At 39.0% G+C, this 24494-nt stretch overlaps 1 protein-coding gene across 1 annotated transcript in view; it reads right to left on the bottom strand.

Annotated features, from left to right (window-relative positions):
- The window catches only part of LRRC1 (leucine rich repeat containing 1), a 65834-nt gene that overhangs the window by 14674 nt on the left and 26666 nt on the right, over window positions 1-24494 (bottom strand). Inside the window, exons 3-9 of the mRNA XM_027696032.1 lie at window positions 22328-22406; window positions 19078-19167; window positions 7707-7763; window positions 6048-6111; window positions 5211-5285; window positions 3380-3524; window positions 722-840 (exon numbers count right to left, since the gene is read on the bottom strand). Coding sequence (XP_027551833.1) covers window positions 722-840; window positions 3380-3524; window positions 5211-5285; window positions 6048-6111; window positions 7707-7763; window positions 19078-19167; window positions 22328-22406 — 629 coding nt within the window. The remainder of the gene's footprint in view (window positions 1-721; window positions 841-3379; window positions 3525-5210; window positions 5286-6047; window positions 6112-7706; window positions 7764-19077; window positions 19168-22327; window positions 22407-24494) is intronic.

Raw genomic sequence — 24494 nt, 5'->3', positions numbered from 1 at the left:
CAGAATGCCCATATTATCAAACTTCAGGTTTTCCAAATTAATCAAGAAGCAATCTCCTAACTTAGGTGCTATGAACTGACTTCTGGAGAAGCATCTTTCCATCAGACTTATGATCCTAACTCAATCATACCAACAGAACTTAAGAAATGCTCAAACCTAGATCTTTATAGAGACATCTACTCTCCAAGTGTCAGTGTCATGTGAAGACAGTTCCAAAATAATGGAAGGAAACACCTAACAGAAGGAATTCTTATTTATTTTAACTGACCACATATCGTATTTAATATCTGGCTGGAGTACATCAGCAGAGCAAGGAGCAATACAACAGAAGCTCTGCAGCACTCAGGGCTCCTATTCAGTTCCAGCAAGTCTGATCCAGATAATGCACAGGAAAAATTGGCAATAACGCAATACAGCACAAACCCCACATTAAAAACACAACAAAGTAAGTGATACCTGCACTCCACATGCTCCAATTCCCTTACTGGTCATGAAAGATTCAAGAATGAATATGTAATTGCTGAAGCATTTGAAGGGCATATTGTTACTACACACAACTTGATCTCCAGCATTCATTGAACAGGTAAGAAATAAGATGCATTTAAAGAAAACTTGCTACTTAGCAGGAGCAAGGGTGAGTAATCTAATGAGCTAAGTGATTCAGTACCTAACAGCAGGTCTGATTACCACCCACCATTTGAGTAGCCATGACCATGTTTACCTGCAGCTGGTTTTCCGTGAGAACTAGTTCAGTAAGGCTTTCGCAGTCTCCAATTGAATCTGTTAGTTGAATCAGTTTGTTCTGATCAACCTTCAAAATGGAGAGCCTCCGCAATTTTCCTGGACAGAAAGAAAGATATGTTTTTTTAGTTCAGTATCCTCCAATACCTACTTTAATTACATAAAATTTTATTGCTGCAAAACTTCTAGAAATCCTCTAAAACAATGAATTTTTTCAGGTAAAAAAAAAGAATTCAAGCAGTGCTTCACTTGGTGCTTGCACTATGTTAGGAAGTTTTAACATCACTGAGTTCATATTCAATATAAATATTCATATCCAACATTTAAGCCTAGGAAAATTGCAATAAATTTGCAATCTGAACATATTCCATGTAAATATCAAGGATATGTCTACCCAAAGACCTATAAACAAGTGAAAATTATTGGGGTTTTCCTCCATTATACAACATCTATTAATAAAAAAGTGTGCAGAGGATCACCTACGCCTAATTCAGCTACAGTGAGAATGGCTTGCAGTGAAGTGACAGCCCAAACCCAAACTGGATTAAGGTCTCCTTGTCCTAATTAGAACCCAGTTAGTCAGACATGAAACCCAATTTTATTCTTTAGACTAGAAATCAAACTTCTTTGAAGGTGGTCTTCCCATGAAGAACAAAATACCATTCCAGTACAGAAAGCTCACTTTGTTCTTCTTCTTTGCAACAGAATGGGCAGAGCCCAAGACAGAGAATTCAGGACTAGCTGTTGACACATCCCTACATAGTCCAAAACAGCTGTAATAGGCTGGCATATCAAATTCGCTGCTGATGCTAAATCATGAAGAGACGTCTGAGAAACTCAGGGTTTAGCACAGAGAAGTGCAGAGCTTCACACCCAGGCAGAATAAACCTGTGCACTAGTACCGCCTGGGAAATGAGGGCTGTACAAGAGTCCTGCTGGAAGGGACCTGGAGACTATCGAGGGCACCAGGCTGAATGTAACTAGCAGTGAGCTCTCACCAGAAATAAACACTAGCTGGACTACGTTAGGAGAATTACAGTCAGCAGATCAATAGAAGTTCCTATATCCCATCTACTTGCAAATAGTGAAACCACACCTGTAAAATCACTCTCAGATTCACGTCATGTCCTGTCTTCCCCCTGTTCAAATGGTGGGGGTCCAGTAGAAAGCTAAGAAGATGGCCAGGGCACATGTGAGGTGAGGCTGAGGGAGCTGGCTTTGTTGACTCCCACCAAGAGGCAGTCGAGGAGATATCTAGGAACTACATATCCCACAACTACGTGAAGGGCAGTTACAGAGATGACAGAGGCAAACTCTTCCCTGTAGTGGCGGGTAAGACAGCAATGGCTGTAAATTGAAGCATGGGAGATCCAACCTGGACATCAGAAGCAGCCTTCTCACTGGGAGGTGATGCCCGGGGTGCTGGAGCCAGCTCCATTAGGGCTTTAGAGGCTTGGTGAGACATGGCGTGACCCACTGGTGCTGACGAGAGCCCTGCTTCAAGGGCTCTACAGATCCACCAATCCAACCACCAATTCGGTCATCAGCTGAGCAACTCCCAGGAGCTTTCACAGAGACCAGCAAGGTTCACTTCTGCCAACAAGCTCCATCTACCAGGCTTCATGGGCTGTTGCATTTAAGAAGGTACAGTTCCACCTCTGATGTACAACAACTGTGCTGGCCAGCTCAGGTCATCACAGGGGGCTGCTACAACTCTCTATCAAACACACATTAGCCAGCTGTAGGACCCACAGTACTCAACCCACTTCCCCAAGCTGAACTTCTAGAGAAACATTTCTCTTTTCTCATATAGCATACGGGGGAAGGGGGAAGGTCTGTCTATTCTTTTCCACATGTTAAATGTTAGATGTGGCTAAACCACATTCACAAGTCCTCCTTACCCTACAGCTTTATTTTGAAAGAAAAAAAAAAGTCTTCTCAAGAAAGTACACTCGTACACTCTTGCAATGTGATACTTTCCAGAAAAACAGCTCATGAGTAGCAGAGAAAAAAATGCTTCACTGAGTACTTGTCACAACTACTGCATGGGTAAAAACATGTACCTTAAAAAAGGCACTGGTAGTGCTTCAGAAAATATTCTTCAGTTACTGAACCTGTTATAAGGGGTCAGACACAGAAAGGTTGTAGTTTGAATATTCAAGGGCAAGCAGTAATGGGCTGAAGTGCAACCAGTCATCCACTGGGTTCAGTATAGGATTAATTGCCCAATTGAAGATAAATACACATTCCCACTAAAAATTCTGTATTTCTATGGTGATACTCTCAGTCAGTCTTATCAAGTGACCCACAGCATGTTACAAGATAAAATTCTACAGTGTTAAAGGAGTTATGATGGTGACACAGATATGGTGGAAACCAAAAGGACATATTAACTTTTATTTATTTTGGTTGGTAGGTATCAAGTGAAGACTGAAAGAGGACTATGAGGTAGTCATGTAGAGAATAAAAATGCAAAATTAATAGAATTATGCATTTCATACTAAGTAAAAGGAAAAAAAAACAACCTGAGACAAGCTCATCTTTTGCACAAAAAGACTTCAAAAGACTTGAAAGCAAGTGACTTCCAGTTTATGCTGGATTAAATGGTTCTATGTGATAGCATTAACCTTGTACTTACCAATGCCATCAGGTAAGACCTGAAGTAAGTTCTGAGAAACAAGCAAGTCTGTTAAAGAAGTCAGACCACTAATTTCTTCAGGAAGGCATTCCAATTTATTTTCAGAAACATCCAGACAAAGCAGGTTTTTCAGGTTTCCTACTTCCTGCGATACAAGACAAAAAATTTAAGTCATGCTCAAACACGTAAGAAAGCAATTTGAAAAATGTACCATTGCAATGAAATTCCACAAAGTAAAACAATTATCTGTATGACCTCTAAATTGGTCGTTCTCTATACAACCGCTACATGCAGAAAAAAACCCTAAATAATTACACTTTACATATGCTAAACCAACCAAGTGATTTAGTCACAGTTTCTTATTCTAGCTATTAAGACTGGCTTCAGTAGTCAGACAAGGGATGCTGAGCACACTGAGGCAAACAGCAGCCAAACCTGGAGTTTTCCCTCAAGTAGACTGCACAGTTGTTTTTTCAGAAAGGCAGATTATCAACCTGCACATAATTAAATCTACCCCTCCCAATTAACCCTAGGCAAATTAGGATTAGTCTCTCCTGGCTGCTACAGCAACGTGCCATGACATCTAGGGATTTCATATCTTCACATCTCCCAGCTACAACAAATGTAGAAATAGGAATTGGGAGTGTTGCTCAAGCAAGCATATTTGAACTGCCAAGTTATACTGCCATCATCTGCAATTATTACTGACTACTTAAGATTTTTACAATGGTAATCCAACAATTAGACAGAGAAATGCCTTTGCCCCTACTAGCTATCAGAGCACCCTCCCTTTTCCCATGTACACAGACACCTCTATACATGCTTGAGAATAGTTCTTACTTTAGTCATCCACCTTTCAGAGAATAGAACAGCTGGGGCAGAACTGCCCTTTACTTCTCCATACATGAAATTTTCATACAGTGACAGCCATGATCCTAACTCTTTCATTAAACACATACACATACCCTTTATCCTACAGGTTCATCTTTTGGCCATTAGACAAAATACACAATAATGGCCAGTTTCAATAAAAATGGCTTCTAAAGTCAAACTTGACCTTTTATAAATGATTATTTCTACTTAAAAAATTATTAGGCCAAGCCAACAAAAACAAAGTCAACTAAGCCCACTAAACTGTAACTGATTTCCCAGGTACACAGTTGACAATTAGATCAATAGAGGAAATAACAGCAAACTGCAGGAGGAACTGAAGAAAAATCAGGTTTTGACATGTCTGTAAAGGAAAAAAGGGAAAAGGACCCATCCCACATGTTATCACAGTTCTTAAGAAAGGGAAATTTGGAGTGCTGTAAGCTTTAAATGCTAAGGCCCTCATCCCGTGAGTGATATCAGATAGGGGATTTGCCTGAATAAATCAAAATTTCTGTTTACGGTAACAGTTCTGTTATTGTACTTCTCCCTAACACTGTGCTTCAATGGATGAAGATGACTGCAAAAAGCAAAGAGTCATACTCAGAACTGCAATTTAGATAGATAAACAAGTGAGGGTTAGCTCAGATGACTAGTGGCTCCCTGATCATTGGGCAAGAACTGTAAACAGTGGGTGCGTCATCCTAAAAATTTAACAATGCAGCTATTAGGAAACAATTCCTTTGTCAAAATGCTTAAAAGAAAATCTCTGACAATATATAGTATCATGGCCAATCCCTTATTAATTTATTAAGAGAAGACCCGTACGCACCCAAAGCCAAACCCAGGCAAAGTGAACTGAGAAATCTATTCCATTTTAAAGCACTTCCCTTTAAGTATGAATGAAGAAGTTTTCTTTTAAAAGCATCTTCAAAACGGTATCAGTAGAGCTCATGTTTACCTGAGGTATTTCGGCTAACTGGTTTCCATCCAACCAGAGGTCTTTAAGATTGAAAAGTGCACCAATTGTTTCTGGCTACAACATAAAACATCATAACGTTAAGTAGCATAGCAGCTTTAAGTAAAAAACAAATGGCCACCTTGCAATTACAATATAAGTAAACCAATTTTTATGCAAGCACTATTTAGAGGTACCTTGATTAAATGTAGCAAGGGTGACCGTAAGCTTTTGGGAACTCTATCATACAAGTTAATTGCTATAGTTTAACAAATTACTATTCTTTACCTGGCATTAACTAACAAATTGCATGCGCACTCTTGATCAACTGCAAATCCAACATTTAATTGAGTCAGACTTCATGGGAGATTAAAGATATCTTTTTGGTAGATCAATCTGCAACAATGTAGGACCCTGCAAACCTCAACAGTTTGCCTCAGCCCTTTTACAAAGATTCCTACTCTCACCCTGAAAATAAGTGAGCTTTCATGTGTGCTCAGCTCATCCAGCTCCCAACAGAAGCCCATGTATTCATTGTAACTGCAAGCACAGACAAGAGTTTGTGCCCTTCCACTCCTTTTTACTTCCATAAAAAAAGCTGTGCGGTGCTCTCATTTTCTAGAGATCAGCTGCCATTTTTTGAGTAAAGTGATATTGTACTGAACAAGACTAAGCAGATACAGGAATTACCAGCTCACTGCCAAAATTCATCTGTACATCCGAAAAGACTCTCCCTCCATACATTTTTCTTTCTTCAATTTTGGACATCATACAACCTATTTAATCTAAATGATGCATAAAACAAGACCAATGTGCACTTTCAGTGGTATGTTCTCTTACCAAGTGATAAAGTTCATTGTTTCCTAAATCAAGTTCTTCTAGTCGCTGCAGCTGGGCAAGTGATCTGTGAGATAAGTCAAAGCAAAACCACATTAGACTAAACCAACAGAAACCCTATGTATTTGAATGAGCTCATTTTACTGAAACTTGAATTTCAAATTACAATGTACTGAAGGCAGACAGCTATTTTACCAGGCATAGACTATTTGCAGTAATACCTTACTGAAAAAATAATTTGGTTTGTCGGTCTAACTGTATTCTTTTGAAACTTAAAACTTAGAATAGGCAACCAAATCATTTTTTTTTTTATTTTAACCATAAGTCCCTTGGGGTGGAAAATGCCACATAGTCTAGTACAGTTAGTTAGATTTATTTTTAGGGGAAATTTACAGTTATGCAACTGGACAAAAATTCCCCATAGTGATCACATGTAACTATGTGACTCAAGACTCAATAAATCCATTATTTATCTTCTCAGCATGATCCATCCATTTCTGAAGTATTTCAGGTTGGATTTGAGACTGTAAACAGAGGGAAGCCCAAAAGGATGTAAAAGAAGTTCTCTGAACATAAACAGACACAGAGAGCCACCCTTCTCCTTCAAAAACAGGCTGTTGCTTACCTTCCCCAAAGTCACAGTAGCATGAAAGCCAGCAAGACTTCTCAACTACATTACTTGCAGTCAGAATTTTCCAGGAGCAATAAAACTGTCAATATTCGTGATAGTTTCATTCTGACACTGCATGATAAAACTTAGCTAGCGATTCCTATTTTCTGATCACTGACATTTAAAGTGCCTTGTGGCTCACAGCTATAAACAGCCACAACCAAGGCAGTGGGTAGACTGACAGGAAAAAAGGAACCCAAAGCAACTAGGGATGAGATTCTGATTAAAATAGGTTAAATCTTTTACAGTATCTATTAGATTATCTAAACAAGCAAAATAGGAGTCACCACAGCTCCTGCAAGAAGCAGCCAGTTAGTGAAGGAAGGAAGCTCCTTCATTAGAGAAAGAAAAAGCTTCTTCTAGGCAGACAAAAAGGATTCCCAAAATAAAAGATACAAAATTCATCTTACAAAAGACCACGAATTCCTCTGCCACAGATAACACAGAGACATCTATATAACTTTTTTCCCCAAAAATCACAGTGGGTGGAGTCAGACTTCAGACATCAGTAGGCCTAGTTTGCTACTGAGGCTTTAGAAGCCTTGGTAGAAGTCTCCAGGTTTTAGAAGCTTTTGGTTACTCAGCCCCAAATGCAAACACTTATTTAAAAGGTCTAGAGTGGAAATCTCCAAGATCTTGTTACCCTACTTTCACGGTTATGAAATTTCAGCATGAGAACAACCCAAACCACCACTCCCACTGCAGACGTGCTCGTTCATTGAGTGCAAGAAGTGTTTGGTGCTGCTGTGTTCTATACTGAATATTTTTTATAGAGCAAAGCTGATCCACACAAACTGCAAGCTCCAGTAAATAATCAAGTACAACTAGGAATAATGGATGCAACTAGGTGTGGCTAAAAGAAGGCTGTATCTCATACATGTCGTCAATTGGCACTGAATATTTTTCTAGCTGTCATTCAGTTTCACATGTTAGCAGATTTTAAGAATAAGAACATTTTGTTAATATAATCAAACACACAAAATGTCACTTACTCAGGTAAATACGTCAGCAAGTTTTCTCTCAGTTCCAGTGAAGCCAGGTTATAAAGACTAAAAAAAACAAACAAACACATTTTAATACAATCTTACTTTTCAGAAGTGTGTGTTTACACAATTTAAAACAAAATTGCTGTAAAGGGGTTTTTTGTTGTTTTAGTTCAACCAGTCCATCATGTGAAAGGCAGAATACAAAGACTAAGTTCTTCCGTGTTTCTCTGTGATAAGGCAACAGATTAAAGCTAGAAAGTAAACAGACAAAACACAAATTTCCATTCGTTAAGAGGTTTGTAGCTGCAATTTACTGAACAGAGCATACTCATATGAATTGCATTTACTTACTTGCTTTCAGAATCTGTCATGGGCTACCAAAGTTACAGAGCACCAGGTAAACCCATCACTGTTCTAATGACGGCGTGCTCATTACTGTGAGTGACATTATGCTTCTAAGCGGCTCACTTACTCCATATCCCAGGCTTTTACTAACATCACCATAGCAACATTCAGATTTCTCAGGGGTTTATTTATGACTAAATGGAACACAAGGAGTCAGACATTATCCCAACACTATAATCTGCTCTAATCCTCCACCATCCCAGGGAAAAACAAAAATCAGATATGGTGATTGCAAATAAGGAGTTTTCTGCAACAGAATATGTTCCATCCTGGTGCGCACGGAAGGGGGACAGTGGCTAGGCCTTAAATAAAATCTAGATGAGAAACAAGAATTCTACTAAATTTGAAACACCTTAAGTCTAAATGTGTACACCTTAGGAAAAAAAAAGAAGCCCTTACATTTACACCATAAAAATTTAATTTTTTTCATCTCAAACAATACCAACATAGTGAACTACAGGATCATTAGTTAGCCCCAGTAAAAAATCAGCTCAGTAAAAGTAAAAAAAAAAAAAAAAATCTTCGCATGCAACTCCAATACAGCTATCTAGGCAGAGAAAAGCAACAGAACGGATATAATGACTTATCAAAAAGAAATGAAATTTTTTCATGGATTGACTCTGGATAGTGTCTGAAAAATAAATCCTTATTTCAAACACCTATTTTGTAGTGCATTCAGAAAATAGTGAATGAAATATCAGGAGTTTTGATTACAGTCTCAGCAGCCCTCTCCAGCTTTTAAAATAAGCACATTTAACCTTGTGGGTTCTGTATTCCTTCAAAAGAAGTACAGTTTAAATATCCCATATAGGTGAAGATACTTCAGTGGAAGCCTATTACAAATCCAATTAAAAGTTAAGTGAGAATAACTCAGCTACCGCCACTCAAAATCAATGACAGAAAGAAGGTAATAAGGCAGCCATCATTCCAACAACGCAAGAGAAAACTCACATGTAAAAATTTTAACACTATAAAACACAAGCCAAGATGGGACATGGTATTTGACATCCTCACAGAAACAAAACAAATGAACGGAAAGAGGGAAGGGGTAATGGAGAACCATTTATCTCCAAGAGGACTGTGGGTCTGATCGTACTCACATTGACACCCACAGACTGCCATTATATTTTTGTTTCAGGTTTTCTACAAAACAAGTCCAATCTTCCTTTAAATTTTGCATTTTCTCTTCAAACTCATATTAGGTGAGGCCCATGACTCATTTTCATCAAGAGAATACAAAAAGGATGCACACACCGCCAAGCTGCTTTGTAATCTTGTGTTTACACATCACCCACCATCTACTTATCTCCCTCCTCATCACACTGAAGCATTGATGAGTAAAATGGTGCAATCTCTTAATTTCTTTTCTTATCTCAGACACCACTTTGGCTGTGGCCAAACAGAAATCTTTGTTAGGAAAACCATGTTCAACAGCAAGAACTTGGGAAGCACCATCTTAACCAGCCTTATAGTATCATTAAACTGGGCCAGGCCAGTGAATCAGCTCAGGAAATTGATCCTGTTTAAAAATATCCCAGCAAGGAGAGTAACACAGATCCCTAATCCAACACAGAATAAATCCCCTTAAACACCTGGGTCAGTACGAGCGCCAAGACGGTGCAAGGAAGGCAGCTGTACTGCAGCACTGTGGGGACTCCCTGGGTAGCTGCGTCCTTGCAAGCACCCACCCATAGCCATCTCTGCACTCAAACACATTCCATGCATTTCGGAGACTGTGGCCCACCACAGTCCCAGGAGAAGTTCTCTTCTTACGGGAGCGAACTACCTATTGAGTTATGTTTTCATCTCTAATGACACAGCTTTCTGAAGGATAAATGCTTCATTTATTCTACAGCTATTCTCACCCACAGCACGCTCACAACCGTAACTCTACCCTGGAACAAAAAAAAGACACTGCCCCACACTCTTCACTCTATCCTTTCTACTTCTTCCAAGGTGTTAAGTACAAATCCAATGAAAGGTGACCCCAAAAAGAAATATGAAGCTTCCCACCAAGTAATGTAAAATACAGACCAAGTCTATTAAGTTTAAACCAGCAAAGCTGCACCATTAGACTGAAATGTTATGTTTAAGGTGGATCCATCTGATAGAGAGGTCAGAAAATTAAAGGAAATTTGTGACTCATTATTCTTAAATTTTGACCAGTTAGAGAAACGGCTCCCAGCAAACCTAGGTGCTGCAACTTAAAATGTGAAAATCTGAAAGCTATCATATAAAATAGCATTGTAAAATATCACTTATTCGGACCACACATATGTAAAGGTACAGTATGTACCTTTGGGATAGGCTCCTGTTCCAAGCCACTCCAAAAAGAAGCCTCTTTCTCTTCTCCTCTCTTCATTGACTGTATCACCAACTGCACAAAGACCCTGAAAAGACCAATCTCTAAACTCCAGCCCCTAGATCAACCATATCCTGGACTGCATCAAAAAAAGTGTGGTCAGCAGGCTGAGAGAAGTGATTCTACTCTGCTCTGGTGAGATCCCACCTGGAGCACTGCATCCAGCCCTGGGGGCCCCAGCACAGGAAAGGAACAGACCTGCTGGAATGCGTCCAGAGGAGGGTCACAAAAACAGTGAGAGGATTAGAGCACCTCTCCTATGAAGACAGGCTCAGAGTTGGCATTGTTCAGTGCGGAGAAGAAATTTTTTTACAGTGAGGGTTGTGAGACATGTTACAGGGTACCCAGAAAAGTTGTAGATGCCCCATCCCTAGAAGCATTCAAAGGTCATGTTGTACAGGGCTTTGAGCAACCAAATCTAATGAAAGAAATTTCTGCCCACAACAGGAAGGTTGGACTAGATGATCTCTGAAGTTTCCTTCCAACCCATTCTACCAAATTAGATGCTTAAACTTGGATGGTTTCAAGAGTTCCTGTAGCAGAGTTAACTACCACTTCAGTTCTTCCCTCAGTCTGCTGTATTTCACCCACAGCTACTCTACCTGCCAGCAACATATCTTCCCTCAGTGTCTGAACAACCAGTTCCATGTGGATTTTTGGTGTAATGATATTTTCAATGCAACAAAAGCAATATTAGCCATATAGGGAAGCCATATATGCTTCCTGAATATGCCATATATGCTTTGTGAATTTCCTAAGGGTCTCTGAACACATAACCATGTAGTTCGTGGTCTATATGCTCAAGGTATGCATTTCGTCCTTCTTTTTACAAGGTTCAACGCTACATGCTTATTTATTTCCAACTACTGCATAATGCTGACATACAATTAGACAAAGTTACCATGAAAGAACCTAACAGTTCATATCCATTATATGATAACCTACAAATAATACAATAGTCCTGCCTTGGTTATGCTTTGGTTACAGAAACCTGTTTTACAGTGTGAATGATAAAGAAGAGCACTGATAAATCTCTGTAAAATTAATCTGGTAGAGTTGAAAGACAGAGACCTTCTGTCCACACCATGCAATATGGGAAAGATATTTTTGCAAATTCTTAGGTAATGAATCTCACAAATTCTTACGTGAGCCAGAAATTATAGGAAGTATGAATTTCCAAAATGAGGGCACTACCAAACTATCTTCACACACATGAAGTCCTATAGTTCTACCTCAGAATATAAGGGAAGCTGAAAAAAACAACTAGAAAGCAAGGTAACTAGATTTGGTTTGATGAAACTGTTATTATGTCTCACTAGTATTATTAAAGACCATTCATCCAGAAATCATCTTCAAGAGCTTTCCCCCTTCTCTTTTTTGGAGACAGAGTAACTTGATGTAACTTGTATCTAAATTACACACTCTTCTTCCCTCTCAAATTTAAGTGTATCACATTCAGGGGAAAGGCACTTGTGGCTTTCTTTAGCAAGTCATTTCTGGAGTTTGACAATCAGAGCAGCATTCTAGTAAGAACAATTCTCGTTACAAAATCTGAAATTAAGGATTATGGTCTTAATACCTGCCACTTTCTCCAGAGCTGGGAGAAGTGGACACAAATTACAGGAGGGAAATACTCCTTCCTTGGAAGACTAATTTTAAGCAGGCACAAAAAAAGTAAAGCTAATAATTTTTTCATCCTAGACTTAAACAGCAAAGGCATTGAAAGCCAGAGAAAGAGCATTGCATAGTTAGTTATTTGAATTGAATTGTCAATATCATTAATTGGCTTGTAAAAATCTACAGATCTTCCACAAGTAAAAACAGGATAAAAAACCAGTATCTTTCAGCCACTCTCTGGAGGAAAGCCTAAACAGATGGCCAGTAGTACAAGTAACATCCAAATTTTAAAAACAGAGTAAAGTTCCACAGTTTATGGCCAAGGAATTCCCTAAATATGTTACAGAGGTAGTCTAAGCTGCCAGTTAAGACTAGCTTTCTACATAAGCTTGGCTTTCAAGTTCTGCTCTCTCTCCCTCGCATGCACAGCAACACGCATGGACCAAAAGAATGGACAGGAACACTTCAAAAGGCATAATCAAGAAGAAAAGAGAGACTCATAATTACAGCTCAGCCTGTTCACTTTTGAATGCTTTAACCAAACATTCTCTAATTTGCTTATCAAGATTACTGAAACAGACAGCAAAGCTTAAGCCAATTAACTATTACAACATGATTTCATTTTCAAAATATCTTCCATTCCACTCATGCAACATCAATCTTCAACAACTTCAATAAAAATGGAGTTAGTTAATTTCAAAAAAAATATTGCTAAATATGTGCTAATTTTTTTTTTCTTGTGTAACATACAGGATGCAATATCTCTTACTTAAAGGCCAGATGCCACTGCATTCACTATTACATTGTTAAAGGGTTCCTGAAGTAAACTTCTGACTTTCTTAACATCCAGTTTTGGTGGTTACCAAACAGCCGTGATTATCATTGAATGCTCTACCAACTCAAACTCTGTAAATATTACTTGCCATGCTAAATTCAAATAAGCCAGAATAAGAGTTTTTAATACTATTTTTAATACTATTTATATCAGCCTGGCCAGACCACCTACATCCAGTCCTTCTCCTATGTATTTGCAAGCTAACCCTCCCCCTCACTTCTGCTGAATCATGTAAGACCGTATGTTAATCAGACATTACTATGCTAAACCTGAAAACAGAATTATATTGTCTTATTCCACACAATTTTAAGAACATTTTCCATTCTGTGTGATGCTACCAGATGTGTAATCTACACTTGAGACATCCAAGCATACACTAAGAAAAACACAGTCAAGGACTGGCCCAGGAATCCGTTATCAGGATTAGCATGCCATTCTGATCTGCTTCTGGATCATCTGCAATGAACATGTCACCCTGCCCTCTGAAGACCTTTTACTCTCTCCAGCTATTCCTATTCCAATCAACATTAGAGACTCTGGTTCAGAGACTGCTGAAAACTTCAAAACCTCTAGAATTAAACATGTATATATGCAAAACCACCACATTCATTGACTAACACGAAATCTCTGGATATCTATGGTTCCATGACTGTTGAAAAGCATACCTATAACAAATCTTTCTGCAAAACAATGCTAACTGCAGCAACATTTGTTCTATTCTTTTCATTATTTTCACTTTCACAATGAAATGCCTGTTCCAGCATTCTACCTGCTAGCTGCAAACGTTAAGAGGAAAAGTTCTCTGCTTACCTGGTAATTCCCTTTCAGTAGTAAGGTCCACAGATCCTTTCAGCCTGCTTGCAGCTTGGGGGTAAACCAGACTCATCAGTCATAGGCATCAGAATATCCTTCCCATCTAAAGAAATTCACCCCTCCCCACATTAAAAGTTTCTAAACCCAAAATAAAGCTATCCTACTTTCTTGCATCAGAGACTGTGCAGTCCTCTTGAAAAAAAAACAAAAAAGGGGGAGAGGCTGTAAATGATGGGGATACTACAAATCATTATATTTCTATCATCTTTTGTTGAATTCTCAGGATTTCAAGATCATGTTCAAGTAGTAGACCATTTGTACATTTTTAGGGGAGGAATAAAGACTGTGTATGGTGGAGGAAAGCTTTTTTTATTTGCCATGTAGGGAACTTTCAAAATACCCTACCTGCCAGTCATGAATAATCTCATATTTTAAAGCTTGGATCCAAAAAATGAAAAGTAATTTGGCAATCTTTATCTTTTCCATGCACAGACAAGTCTGATGAAAAAATTGTGAAAGCTAAAAACTGGGTATCAGTTAGATGTCTGGTGTGCTGATGGGCAGCAGCTCTTAAATTGTAATTTAAAGCACAGTAGTGAAGTTCTGCCCTTTGCTTCAGTCACTTAAGAAACTTGTTGATTTTGTTGTCCCCACAGAATTTGACAGATAACTGTCTTTTTCAAACATGCATTTCATGCTGAAAGGACTGGTTTTTCAGCTAAGGACAATTCCTCGTGAAGCACTCTTCTGAGAGTCCAATGCTAGATTAAACATCAGAGACATACATAAAAGGCTTTCCAAAGAATGTACCTGGATCTCATTCAAGCCTAAGAACCACAAATAAATAATAATGTGCCATCTGTAAAATAACTTGAAAAACAGCACTATATGGCTCTCTAAAATCACAAATCTTTGCTAGTAAAAAGCCAATGTCACAGTGAGCTGAAGCCAACACTAGAGAATGAACACACATGGACAAAGAAGGTGCTAGGGACAGACAGACATTAAATTATTTATGCTACTACTGTAAGGCATGCCCTAGGAAGCCTTACAGACAAACATCCCGACTTACTCAAATACCCTTACATACAAATACTCTGATTTTTGAATTTCAGACAGTCATGCCTTGTGTTTTGGGTGCTACACAAATAAGTATTGAAGAGAAATCCTAGAAGTAAGTGAAAATTCCTAAATGTTACCCATGCTGGGAGGAACAGGTTATACCTGCTTGTTGGGCAGCTCTACAGACACACACAGTCCTGCAGAATAGGCAAGGAAATTACACTTGCTCCCATTAGACTGAGAAATGCTGTAAAAGACACTCCTACTCACAGCTTAAATGGTGTAACTTGTTTCTCCAAATAGTTCAACTACCCAACAGGACAAGTACTGCTCCAAGCTGCACCCACCCAATTATTAGCTTAAGTATCTCACATGTATTAACACTCACTGTTTTACTCCAGAGAGCAACCAAACCACAAGTCAGGAGAACATAAATCACAGAGAAACAGAAAAAGGAGCACTGGTAACATTAAGATATCTAGTCTTTTATCCAGCCCTAAAGTAGTGTATCACACATATTTCTAGCAAGCCCTGAAACAATACATGAGCTTAAAAGAGGAAGGCTACATCCAACAGGGAAAACTGTCAGCACATATACCAGCACCGGATAAGCCGATTGAAGTGGTCACACAGACTAAGAAAAGCTGACATACTCTGAGCACGGCTATGAATAAGCACAAGGAAAGGCAAAATGTTCAAAGAAGGCCTTGCCTATGTTCCTCAAACATCCAGTTGTGACCCTTAAAAACACTCCTTTTAGCAACACAAAGGAAAATAAAAATCTAAAAGGTCTGTGCAGAAGAATTCTTAATGGCACAGTAAAAATATTAATGGAACTCTACATATCAGTGGTTTGAACAAGCTCAGCCACTAGCCTGGGACAGTGAAGCTGAACTCTGGCACTCACTCACCTTATACATCAGACTATGGGAAAAACAGACTGAATATCCGAATTCACAAGGAAGACACACTTCCACTAATGGTTCACCACAAGGCAATTCAAGTACATTATCTGCCATTAGGAAGAACTTTCTTACTAACATTTAAAGTATTGCTGTTTGTAAAGTATTTGCCAATGCTTTTGCTGCTTTCCCCATTAAGACAGTAAGGCAAATTTGCATTGCCTCAAGATTTCAAGTAGGTAGCTAAAAAAAAGAAAAAATAAAAGACCCTAAGTATATACTGATCACGGTACTACACGAAGATGAATGAGAGATTTCACTGGCTGTATTAGGCAGCTTTCTAGAAAGTACCATAAGACTGTAAGAAATTAGGATGCATTTCCCCAAGTTTCCACATGCTCTAGTCGTTAGAAGACCTGCAAAAAGCATATGGACTTCAAATTTTTCCCCAAACAAGCCCAACTATAGTAGCATAAAACACCAGTATGTTTTTTTTTTTTTTGCTCACTATTTGACAGATCTCGCAGAGAGCGCACAGAGGTCCAGCCTATTCCATCAAATAACACCATGCATTATTATACAAAGGACACTAAAACTCCAGTAAGGCATTTGCAAACATATCCAAACACTTTTAAGAGCTTTACTTAGTCTGTTCAACCAGAAAAACACAATTAGCAATACTTTCTAATTGCCAGCTCTTTTTGGGTCCCAGTAGAACAAAGCAGGAAACAAAGAGTACAAGTATGCAACCTTTGGAGAAGCCGCAGAGCATTTCACTACTTTTACCAAACGCAGGTTGGTTGGCTGCACCATCAAATTTACTTGTAATAAATGATGAAAATTTTGTAAACTAAAAAAGGAAAGTTGCACCTATTGGTAGCCAGACTGGAAAAAAAAATCTCTAACCTAAATATCTAATGCTAAAAATTCAGTAAAATTCCCTCAGAAGCAATCTATAAGGACTTCAGGTTGCAGTTCTAATTCGCTACAAAGACGACCTCCCAGTAATTTCCAGTTGGAACCAGACAAGATCTCTTTCTGTCTGCTCCCGAGACATTCCTCAACACACTTCAGGAACAGTTACATTTTGGGTGGACACCCCATGAGTTTCCCTCATGCTACATTAACATTCTTCTGAGTTCAAAAGCATCCATCCCTAGTCCAAGCTTACTGTTGACTTTCCAACTGCCAGATTCCCACCTACTGGGAATACCTGAGAAAAAAACAAGAGTCCCACACATTTGTCTCTGCTTCTTTAAGCATAAACTTGATAATAAAAACTTCTACTAATGAGATTAAAGTGTTTTTGTAAAAATACAATATTCATATTCTAGACAGCTAATGTGGGAGCACTTCCCAGATCAAAGCAGGCCTGTTAGACTTGAATAAATGTCTGTCTCTCAGAAGAAATCTCCAAGACCACCAGGACGAGCATATGGGTCTTCCTGATGCAAGTGAGAACCCCAGATTTTTAGCTTCAATATTGGGAATCAAATACTCATCTTGAGGGAGGAGGGCTTACACTGCTCTGTTCTGCAACAGCTCACACAGGGCTGAAATAGTATCATAGCATTTCCATGAACTGCTTAGGACCAGTATGAGGCAAATTTTTACCTTTCTTTCTTGCACAGCTCCATACACTGACATCTCTACAAACCTCTGGTATCCCCATTTTAACCAAAGTCGTTTCCAGTCATTTGCTCCTGAACAGAGTCTATCACCACTCACACTATCAAATGACAGGCAGGACAAGCAAGAAGCCACAGCCACCACAGCCAGTGAGCTCTCAAGGAAGCCAGCGATCTTCCTCTAGCCACTGTCTGCAAAGCAGCAGTCCACCTCATGCTTTGGCAATCATTTCAGCTTGTCATGTTTCTTATATTTATTTTCAGAATCAGGCAGGATCCCAAATTTTTGGCCTTGGTTTTCAGTAACTGCAAAGTCTGAACAGGCCTGTTTTTAGCTGCCAGTGCTGAAAAAACTGCATGAAAAGTTTTGTGGACTTTTACAGAACAGGAATAATGTCACAAAAGCCTTGGCCCATGCAATTTTTAGGTAAGACTTTCCCCTAGTCACTGGGTGCACATTAACTGTACAGGTTAGCGCTTGCGGAAGGTTTCAAAGGACATTTTCTGCTTCTGCTGCTGCTGGAATGGTTCCAGCTGACAGTTTTCATACCCATGAGAAGTGGCTAAAGTAATACTCGTCTGAACTTGACTACATTGCAGGAGCTCTTATTATTAAAATCCTTTCAAGAAGACTCCTGTTTAGAAACAGCTGGAATTGACTGAACCAACAACAAATCAATGCAAAGGGTAATAGACCTGTGCAGCTATTTGCCAGGGGAGAATACTGAAGATGTCTACGCATGCTCAAGGAGAAACTGGACAAGTACATTGAAGAGCGATTCACTATGGGCTATCAATTAGACAAACCAAAAATCTAAAGCTCAGGAAGTCCTCTGAACCAGAAACAGTCAGAGGATGCAAAGAGGAGTCATCAAACACACACTTTTCTTTTTAATTCTCACTAGGCATCTACTTAGTGCAACTGTAGAAGGAAGCTGGGGTAGATGAGTCTTTGAGATGAACTAGCAGAGTCATTCTCATGTATTCAACTGAGGCAACATGGAATTACCTCTTCTCCTTCAAACTGGAAAAGATACCCTTCTCCCAACGGGACAGAGATTTCCCTTCTGAAAGTATGAATGTTCATTTCAGACAAAAGGAGACAGATAAACACTGTTCACTTTCCACATGTCTCCACTTTGGAAGTCTGTCCGTGCAACTCTGCTCTATTTTCCAGAGTTAACAAACACATCTTAAAAGCTTATAAAATTTCACCTTTAAGAGCTGTTCCTTTCATCTCCACAGCTCCCACTGGAGTTTTTTTCAGAACCAGAGTGCTCCCATAGTTAGTTATGAACCTTCTAATTTCCATCCCGATCCCTGCCAGCTTTTACCCATCTGTTCTTATGCCAACAATTGCCTGGTTTTGAGCTAAGCTGCAAGCCATCTGACATGCTCACAATAATGGATCAATGGTCTACTACAATGTAGGAAAGCAAAAGGTCAGATCAACATCACAAAACACCTAATTAATTTTGGACCTAAAATTCCAAGTTAGTGTAAATCACAGAGAAAATAGTTGAACCATACACATACATGCTGAAGATTCTGCATTAGCCTGCTAATGTCAAGTGAAAATGCCAAGGGGTTTCTTTAAACAGATCCCTCGGACTTGAAAGAATAGAAAAAACAAGGATAGACCTATAAATAATTTTATAGGAGTATTACATACAATTATGCAGGTCATTTATACAATAAGCATAACAATAACAAGAAAATAAATTAAGAGAGTAATAAAGTGTAAAAAACTTACTTCCCAATGTTTTCAGGTAGTGCTTGCAGAGAGATGTCGTTTACTGAAAGACACGTTAGATTCTGCAATTCAGGAAAGCTTTCAGGCAACCTATGGAGATATTAATTCAAATCAAGGACTTTCAGCAGAAGTATTCTCATTCATGTGAACAAGAGTTTATTTAGCAAATACACACAGAGGGAGGCGTTCCCTGACTCCAGCATGACTCTCAGAAAATTCTAAGGATCATAATAAGAAAAAAAAACATGATTTACTGACTTTAAAGTTTATTCTGTGTCAAAGAATAGGTAATATACCTGTCTCCCAGCTCCCCCTTCCCTGTCCCCAATTTGCAACTTCAAAAAGCTGTAGTTACGCACTATGAACATCTTAAGCATTTTCACAAGAATTAAAAAGAAAATCAAACATTAAAAAACCAAAACTTTTTTGCTATTATTTTCTTGTATCACCAAATGGTAAAATAATTAAAATTTATTTTTATTCAGGCTTCAGTTACATACATGCTTACAGCATGGCCATTCTGTATTAGTTACTAAGCTGCTCTTCAATTGCTGTTTTTTGAAGAAACAGTCTGTTCACTCTGAAGACAATGTTCTGTGTTACAGCATTCCACATTTAAAGGTTCACAACACAACGGCATGTAATCCCTCCCTTCTTACACTATAAAATGCAGTCATATGCAAAACACTCCCAAAGTTACCAAAGCCTTTAGGTCTATCACCCAGTTGGTCTCCTGCAAGGCTTGGCTCCCCCTTCCTTTCACACTGATGGATTCCTGTACTACTCGCTGGCAGCCCAGTCCCACCAAGCAGCTCAGTTTGCAGTTGCACAGGAGACAGGATGGAGTAATAGGGCCAATGAGGTAAAGGAGAAGAACCCCCTGGCCTAGCCACCCAACTTGTGCTTGACCCCCAGAGCATGCCACCTAAGCTCAAGCTGTAGAATTTGGTTTGGTTCCTGCTCTCCCCGTCACTCAGCTTAAGGCACATGATATGACCTGCAGGCAACTAGCCAAAGGGAGACACACACCTACAGGCAAATATAACCGTGCTCAATGGGATGGGGAGAAGGAAAAAGGCGAATTAAATTGGGGGGAGTGGGCAGGGCTTTTCATGTGCTCAACTCTGTACTGCACTGCTGATCATTATCTGGACCTTATTAACAGAACATGCTCAATATCTTCAAAACGTGAGCTTCACTGGAACAATTCACTATCACTTAGACAGGTTTAAGAGTGGAGTTAAATGGTTTGATTAGCTTTTGCTCAGCCTTGAAGTCAACAGATAGCTGGACTCAATGATCACAATAGGTCCCTTCCAATTAGAACTATTCTATTCTATCTGTAGCACGCAGTGGACTTCCAGTCTAAACTGTAATAAATGTACCTGCTTTTAATTAATATAAACCTGAAATCATCTGAAAACAGCTGGGAAAACAGTCCACCAGCCAGTTTTAATGCTCCAGTTTCATCAATCATTTAAGTTTGACAATGAGGCAACATACACTGCAATAGTGGTAGGACATTGATCAGGAAGATCTCCGACTGGCTTTTAAGCTTAGAGGAAAAAAGGACAAGAATTAATGGCTAAAAAAAGTTCCAGAATATTACACAGAAAAGGAAATATCTACCAGACTTTCCCACTCTGCCTGGGCAAATCAGTGCCAAACTCATATGCTGCTGTTATACAGGTAAAACTGAAATTCTGGATCTCATCACAGAAATACCCGGCAACCATACATGAACAGCTTCTGGTGTCTGTGCTTTCTAACTTAGTAAACTGCTTGGAGTGATGTTTTCCAGGACACACATACACTTTCGAGCCATTTCATCATGAATTTTTAAAATTCCTTTAAACTGTCAACAAAGAGGTAGGAAATCTATTTCAACATCATTGAAAAACTCTTTTGTGAATTCCACAAAGCTGTAGCTGTGCATTACAAGTACTATTTGAGGAAACACATTACTTAAGCCTCAGGCCTTACTGAGCACAAAAAATGAAGAAAAATAACTAGAACGCTACTACAGACAGTTTTGATTTCAATACCCCAAGATGCAGCTCTGAGCTTTATACACTGCAAACTGATGCCTGGAAAAAAGCTCTTCAGTGACCCTCATCACTTGCATATCCAAACATCAGTTCAGCCTCAGTTTGCTTTGCCGGATTTTTGTGGTATTATTATCCTCACTGTATAAATAGGCTACAGAGCCACAGGGATTAAGATCACAAGTGTCCCTTTAATGCCCAGAGATGTGACTTTCCAGAGAACTTAGGAAGCACTATGGGTGATATTCAAAGCACACTTCTGAAGAACCTAAGCTGCACACGTGGAAGAAGCCATCTTGCGAAACCACTGGAGCAGCTTAAGCTATTACACACACACTCCTGTTTCTCAGCACTCCAGCAGACCAGCCAGCCAGCTAACCCTGCAAGTATCCCTAGCCATCTCAGTGCAAAGCAAAGCAGGTCAGTGAGCACCCACTATGAACACTCTGGCTTATGTGACTTGCTCAGCATCACAAAGGAGTTCTGTGGCAATGGCTGGCTTAAGAAATAGTTCTCCAAATAGTATGCAAAAGCTTTAACTAGCAGATCCCCTCTTCCTTGCTATTTCCACCCTCACTTCACTAGATAAATTCCAAATTCTTCAGCAAATTGAGCAGAGAAATGTAAACAAAACTCTTCTATACTAAAAGTGCACGTAACCTCCAAACCTCAGCTGATCAGAACACAGACTGGCAGCAGACATAGCAGCCACTGACACATGCAGTCATTTCTGCCTCATGTTACTGCATGTCACTGTGTCCCAATTGATGGGAGAGTGATGAAATGCTAGTCCAAGCTTTAATCATTAGTAAAAGCCATTATCTGCAGCAGCTGATCTACAGTCTATTCCAAATCGTCAGACACCTGGGTTTGTGCCAATGCATTTGTGCTAACCATTGCTTTATCTCTCCCAAGTATGAGCATGGTATTCCTATGCATATAAGAAAATGAATGAAAATTACTTTATAGACAATCAGATTTACATTTTTCCTGGTTGACTAACAAATTTCATCTCCTCCCAGGAAAGATGCATATCACTTTTTACATCTAAACTTTTGCTGTGGTCTTTGCCAGAAACAAACAGTGTTGGCAAGATTACATAGACAGCCTAGATCACAATTTTTAAGAACTTATTTAAAATTGTAATTGTTACAGTAAAATTGCAATTCTGGTATGTCAAGTACTAAGAAGAAGGTGGAAGTTACCTAGTCAGGGGATTCCCACTGAAATCTGCTACTTGTAATGCTCTGCAGAATGAGATGCTTTCTGGTATTTCAGGAATATCTGCAGAAGAAAAAAAAAAAGGAAAAAACATTGTCAGCAGCTGTACTTTATTTACACTGAAATTATTGCTTCATTACATTGAGTAACTTGCCACTGGCAAGGAGCTACCTTGGTGTCTTTTGAGACATTTCAACATGCTTCATGTCCAAGTACATAACTACTGAAGCAGAGCCATTTTGTGCTTTTTCACATCCCATTTTCCCCTCCTGCTCCATGTTCATCTTCCTACTACTCACCTGTCCTTGGACTGATCTTTATCAGGATCTGCCCATCAAAAAAAAAACAGACAACCTATGTGCTAGGACTGTCCTAAACAACCAATTATAATCTGAACCTCTTGTGATTTGATCAACACGTGCCCATACTCTGTAGTGGAAAACAGTACATGTGGAGGGAAAACAAGGGAAAGAAGAAGAGAATGTGCAAGTCTTTCCACCTGCAACATACACCCATAGAGCAGAACTAGCTACCCTCACACTAAAGCCAGATAATTTGAAAATATTATTCAAACTGATGAGGTGCAAGTAAGTGCTAGTACACTATTTCAGACTGCCAAAAAGTAAACAGAGATATCTTGAAACAGATTTTTTTTTCAAATAACTTCGATATAACAGGTTTACCTACTGAAGTCAGGTAAGTCTTAAAAATAAAACTGTCTTCTTGCCCTCTTACAGCAAACTGTATCTCCACAAATACACTGTGGGTGTTCTGATTAGGTCCTTGTTTACCACCATTGAGATCTAGCAAAACTGAAACAAATACTTTCTCAAAATAAATCTCAAAATAAAGATTTATGATCTATTTTGAAAATAATTCAAAAAAGAAGAGGCAAAACTTAAAGTTAGACTTCTGTTTCCAAGTTTTTTGCTATTTCCATTTTTACTACAGAGCATTGTGTCTACTCCATCTCCTCTTCTTGCTATTCCCATTGGGAAATGCCTGCATAGATTTTCCTCATGCAAGTACCATTGACCTCAGCAGACATGTGTGATCTAAATATGTCGAAAAAAAATTGGAAATTAGGTTTCTTCCTACCTGAGTAACTCAGAATTGACTCCTTATGTATTTTGTTCATTTTTCTCCCCAAAAGAGGTGTAATGGACAAAGAAGTGTAGGAGGGAAGAAAGTACCTTCTCATCAGGTTCATCTCTTACCAGGTAATCTGAGCAAATGCATCCACTTTGAACGATTCCCAGCTCAGAACCCAATCACAGAATGGCTTGGATTGGAAGGGATCATGTAGTTCCAATTCCCCTACCATGGGCAGGGATACCTTTCACTAGATCAGGTTGCTCAGAGCCCCACCCAACCTGTCCTTGAACCCTTCCAGGGATGTGGTATCTGCAACTTCTCCAGGCAACCTGTTCCAGTGCCTCACCACCCTCACAGTGAATAATTTCCTCCTAATCTAAACCAATTTCACCTTGCATTTATGTACACACACAACCCTTTCACATACAGATACACACTTTTCTGTGTGACTCATTCTCACAGATTAAAAACAAAGAAACACACAAACCACAAGAAAAGCAAAGCTGAAGCAAAAATAACTATCCTAATTTGTTTGGGGGAAAAAATACAAATACATAAAAATGCAGCATATAAAGCAGAAGGTAAATCCTCAATGGCAAAGTTTCTGAAACTAATCATGTTACTGATTTCCTCCACCAAAGTGTAATGTCATTGCCATACTGCAAATAATTTCTCTTCTACTTCTGTATTATGTACTACAAAACTCAGAAAATATTCCTTCTCAGCAAAACTATTTTGATAAGTTTTTTCTGTTACAAAAGTCTTGGGTATTATCTGTAAAAGCCAATACATATCTGAGCTAAGTAAGAATTACTCCAATATAGAATACTACTTGAAATAAGGCAGTATAGGCACTGTTTACAGTCTGGATGCATTCACAAATTACTAAATCTGTTTTGAAAATAAGATGTGCTTTTCCAGACTATGACATCACTACATGAGCAAAACTCTTCAGTAAGAAATGTTAAGAGACATAGGAAAAAGAAGGGAAATTCCATTTTTATGGGGTTTTTTGCACATAATTTCTGACCCCGGACACCAGAGTAAACGCACGTT

This window comes from Neopelma chrysocephalum, unplaced genomic scaffold (assembly GCF_003984885.1).
Source record: "Neopelma chrysocephalum unplaced genomic scaffold, ASM398488v2 Primary Assembly neopelma1_104, whole genome shotgun sequence".
In the NCBI taxonomy this organism is placed as follows: domain Eukaryota; kingdom Metazoa; phylum Chordata; class Aves; order Passeriformes; family Pipridae; genus Neopelma; species Neopelma chrysocephalum.
The sequence above is the reverse complement of the archived record's forward strand: the minus strand, read 5'-3'. Positions and strand labels throughout refer to the sequence as shown.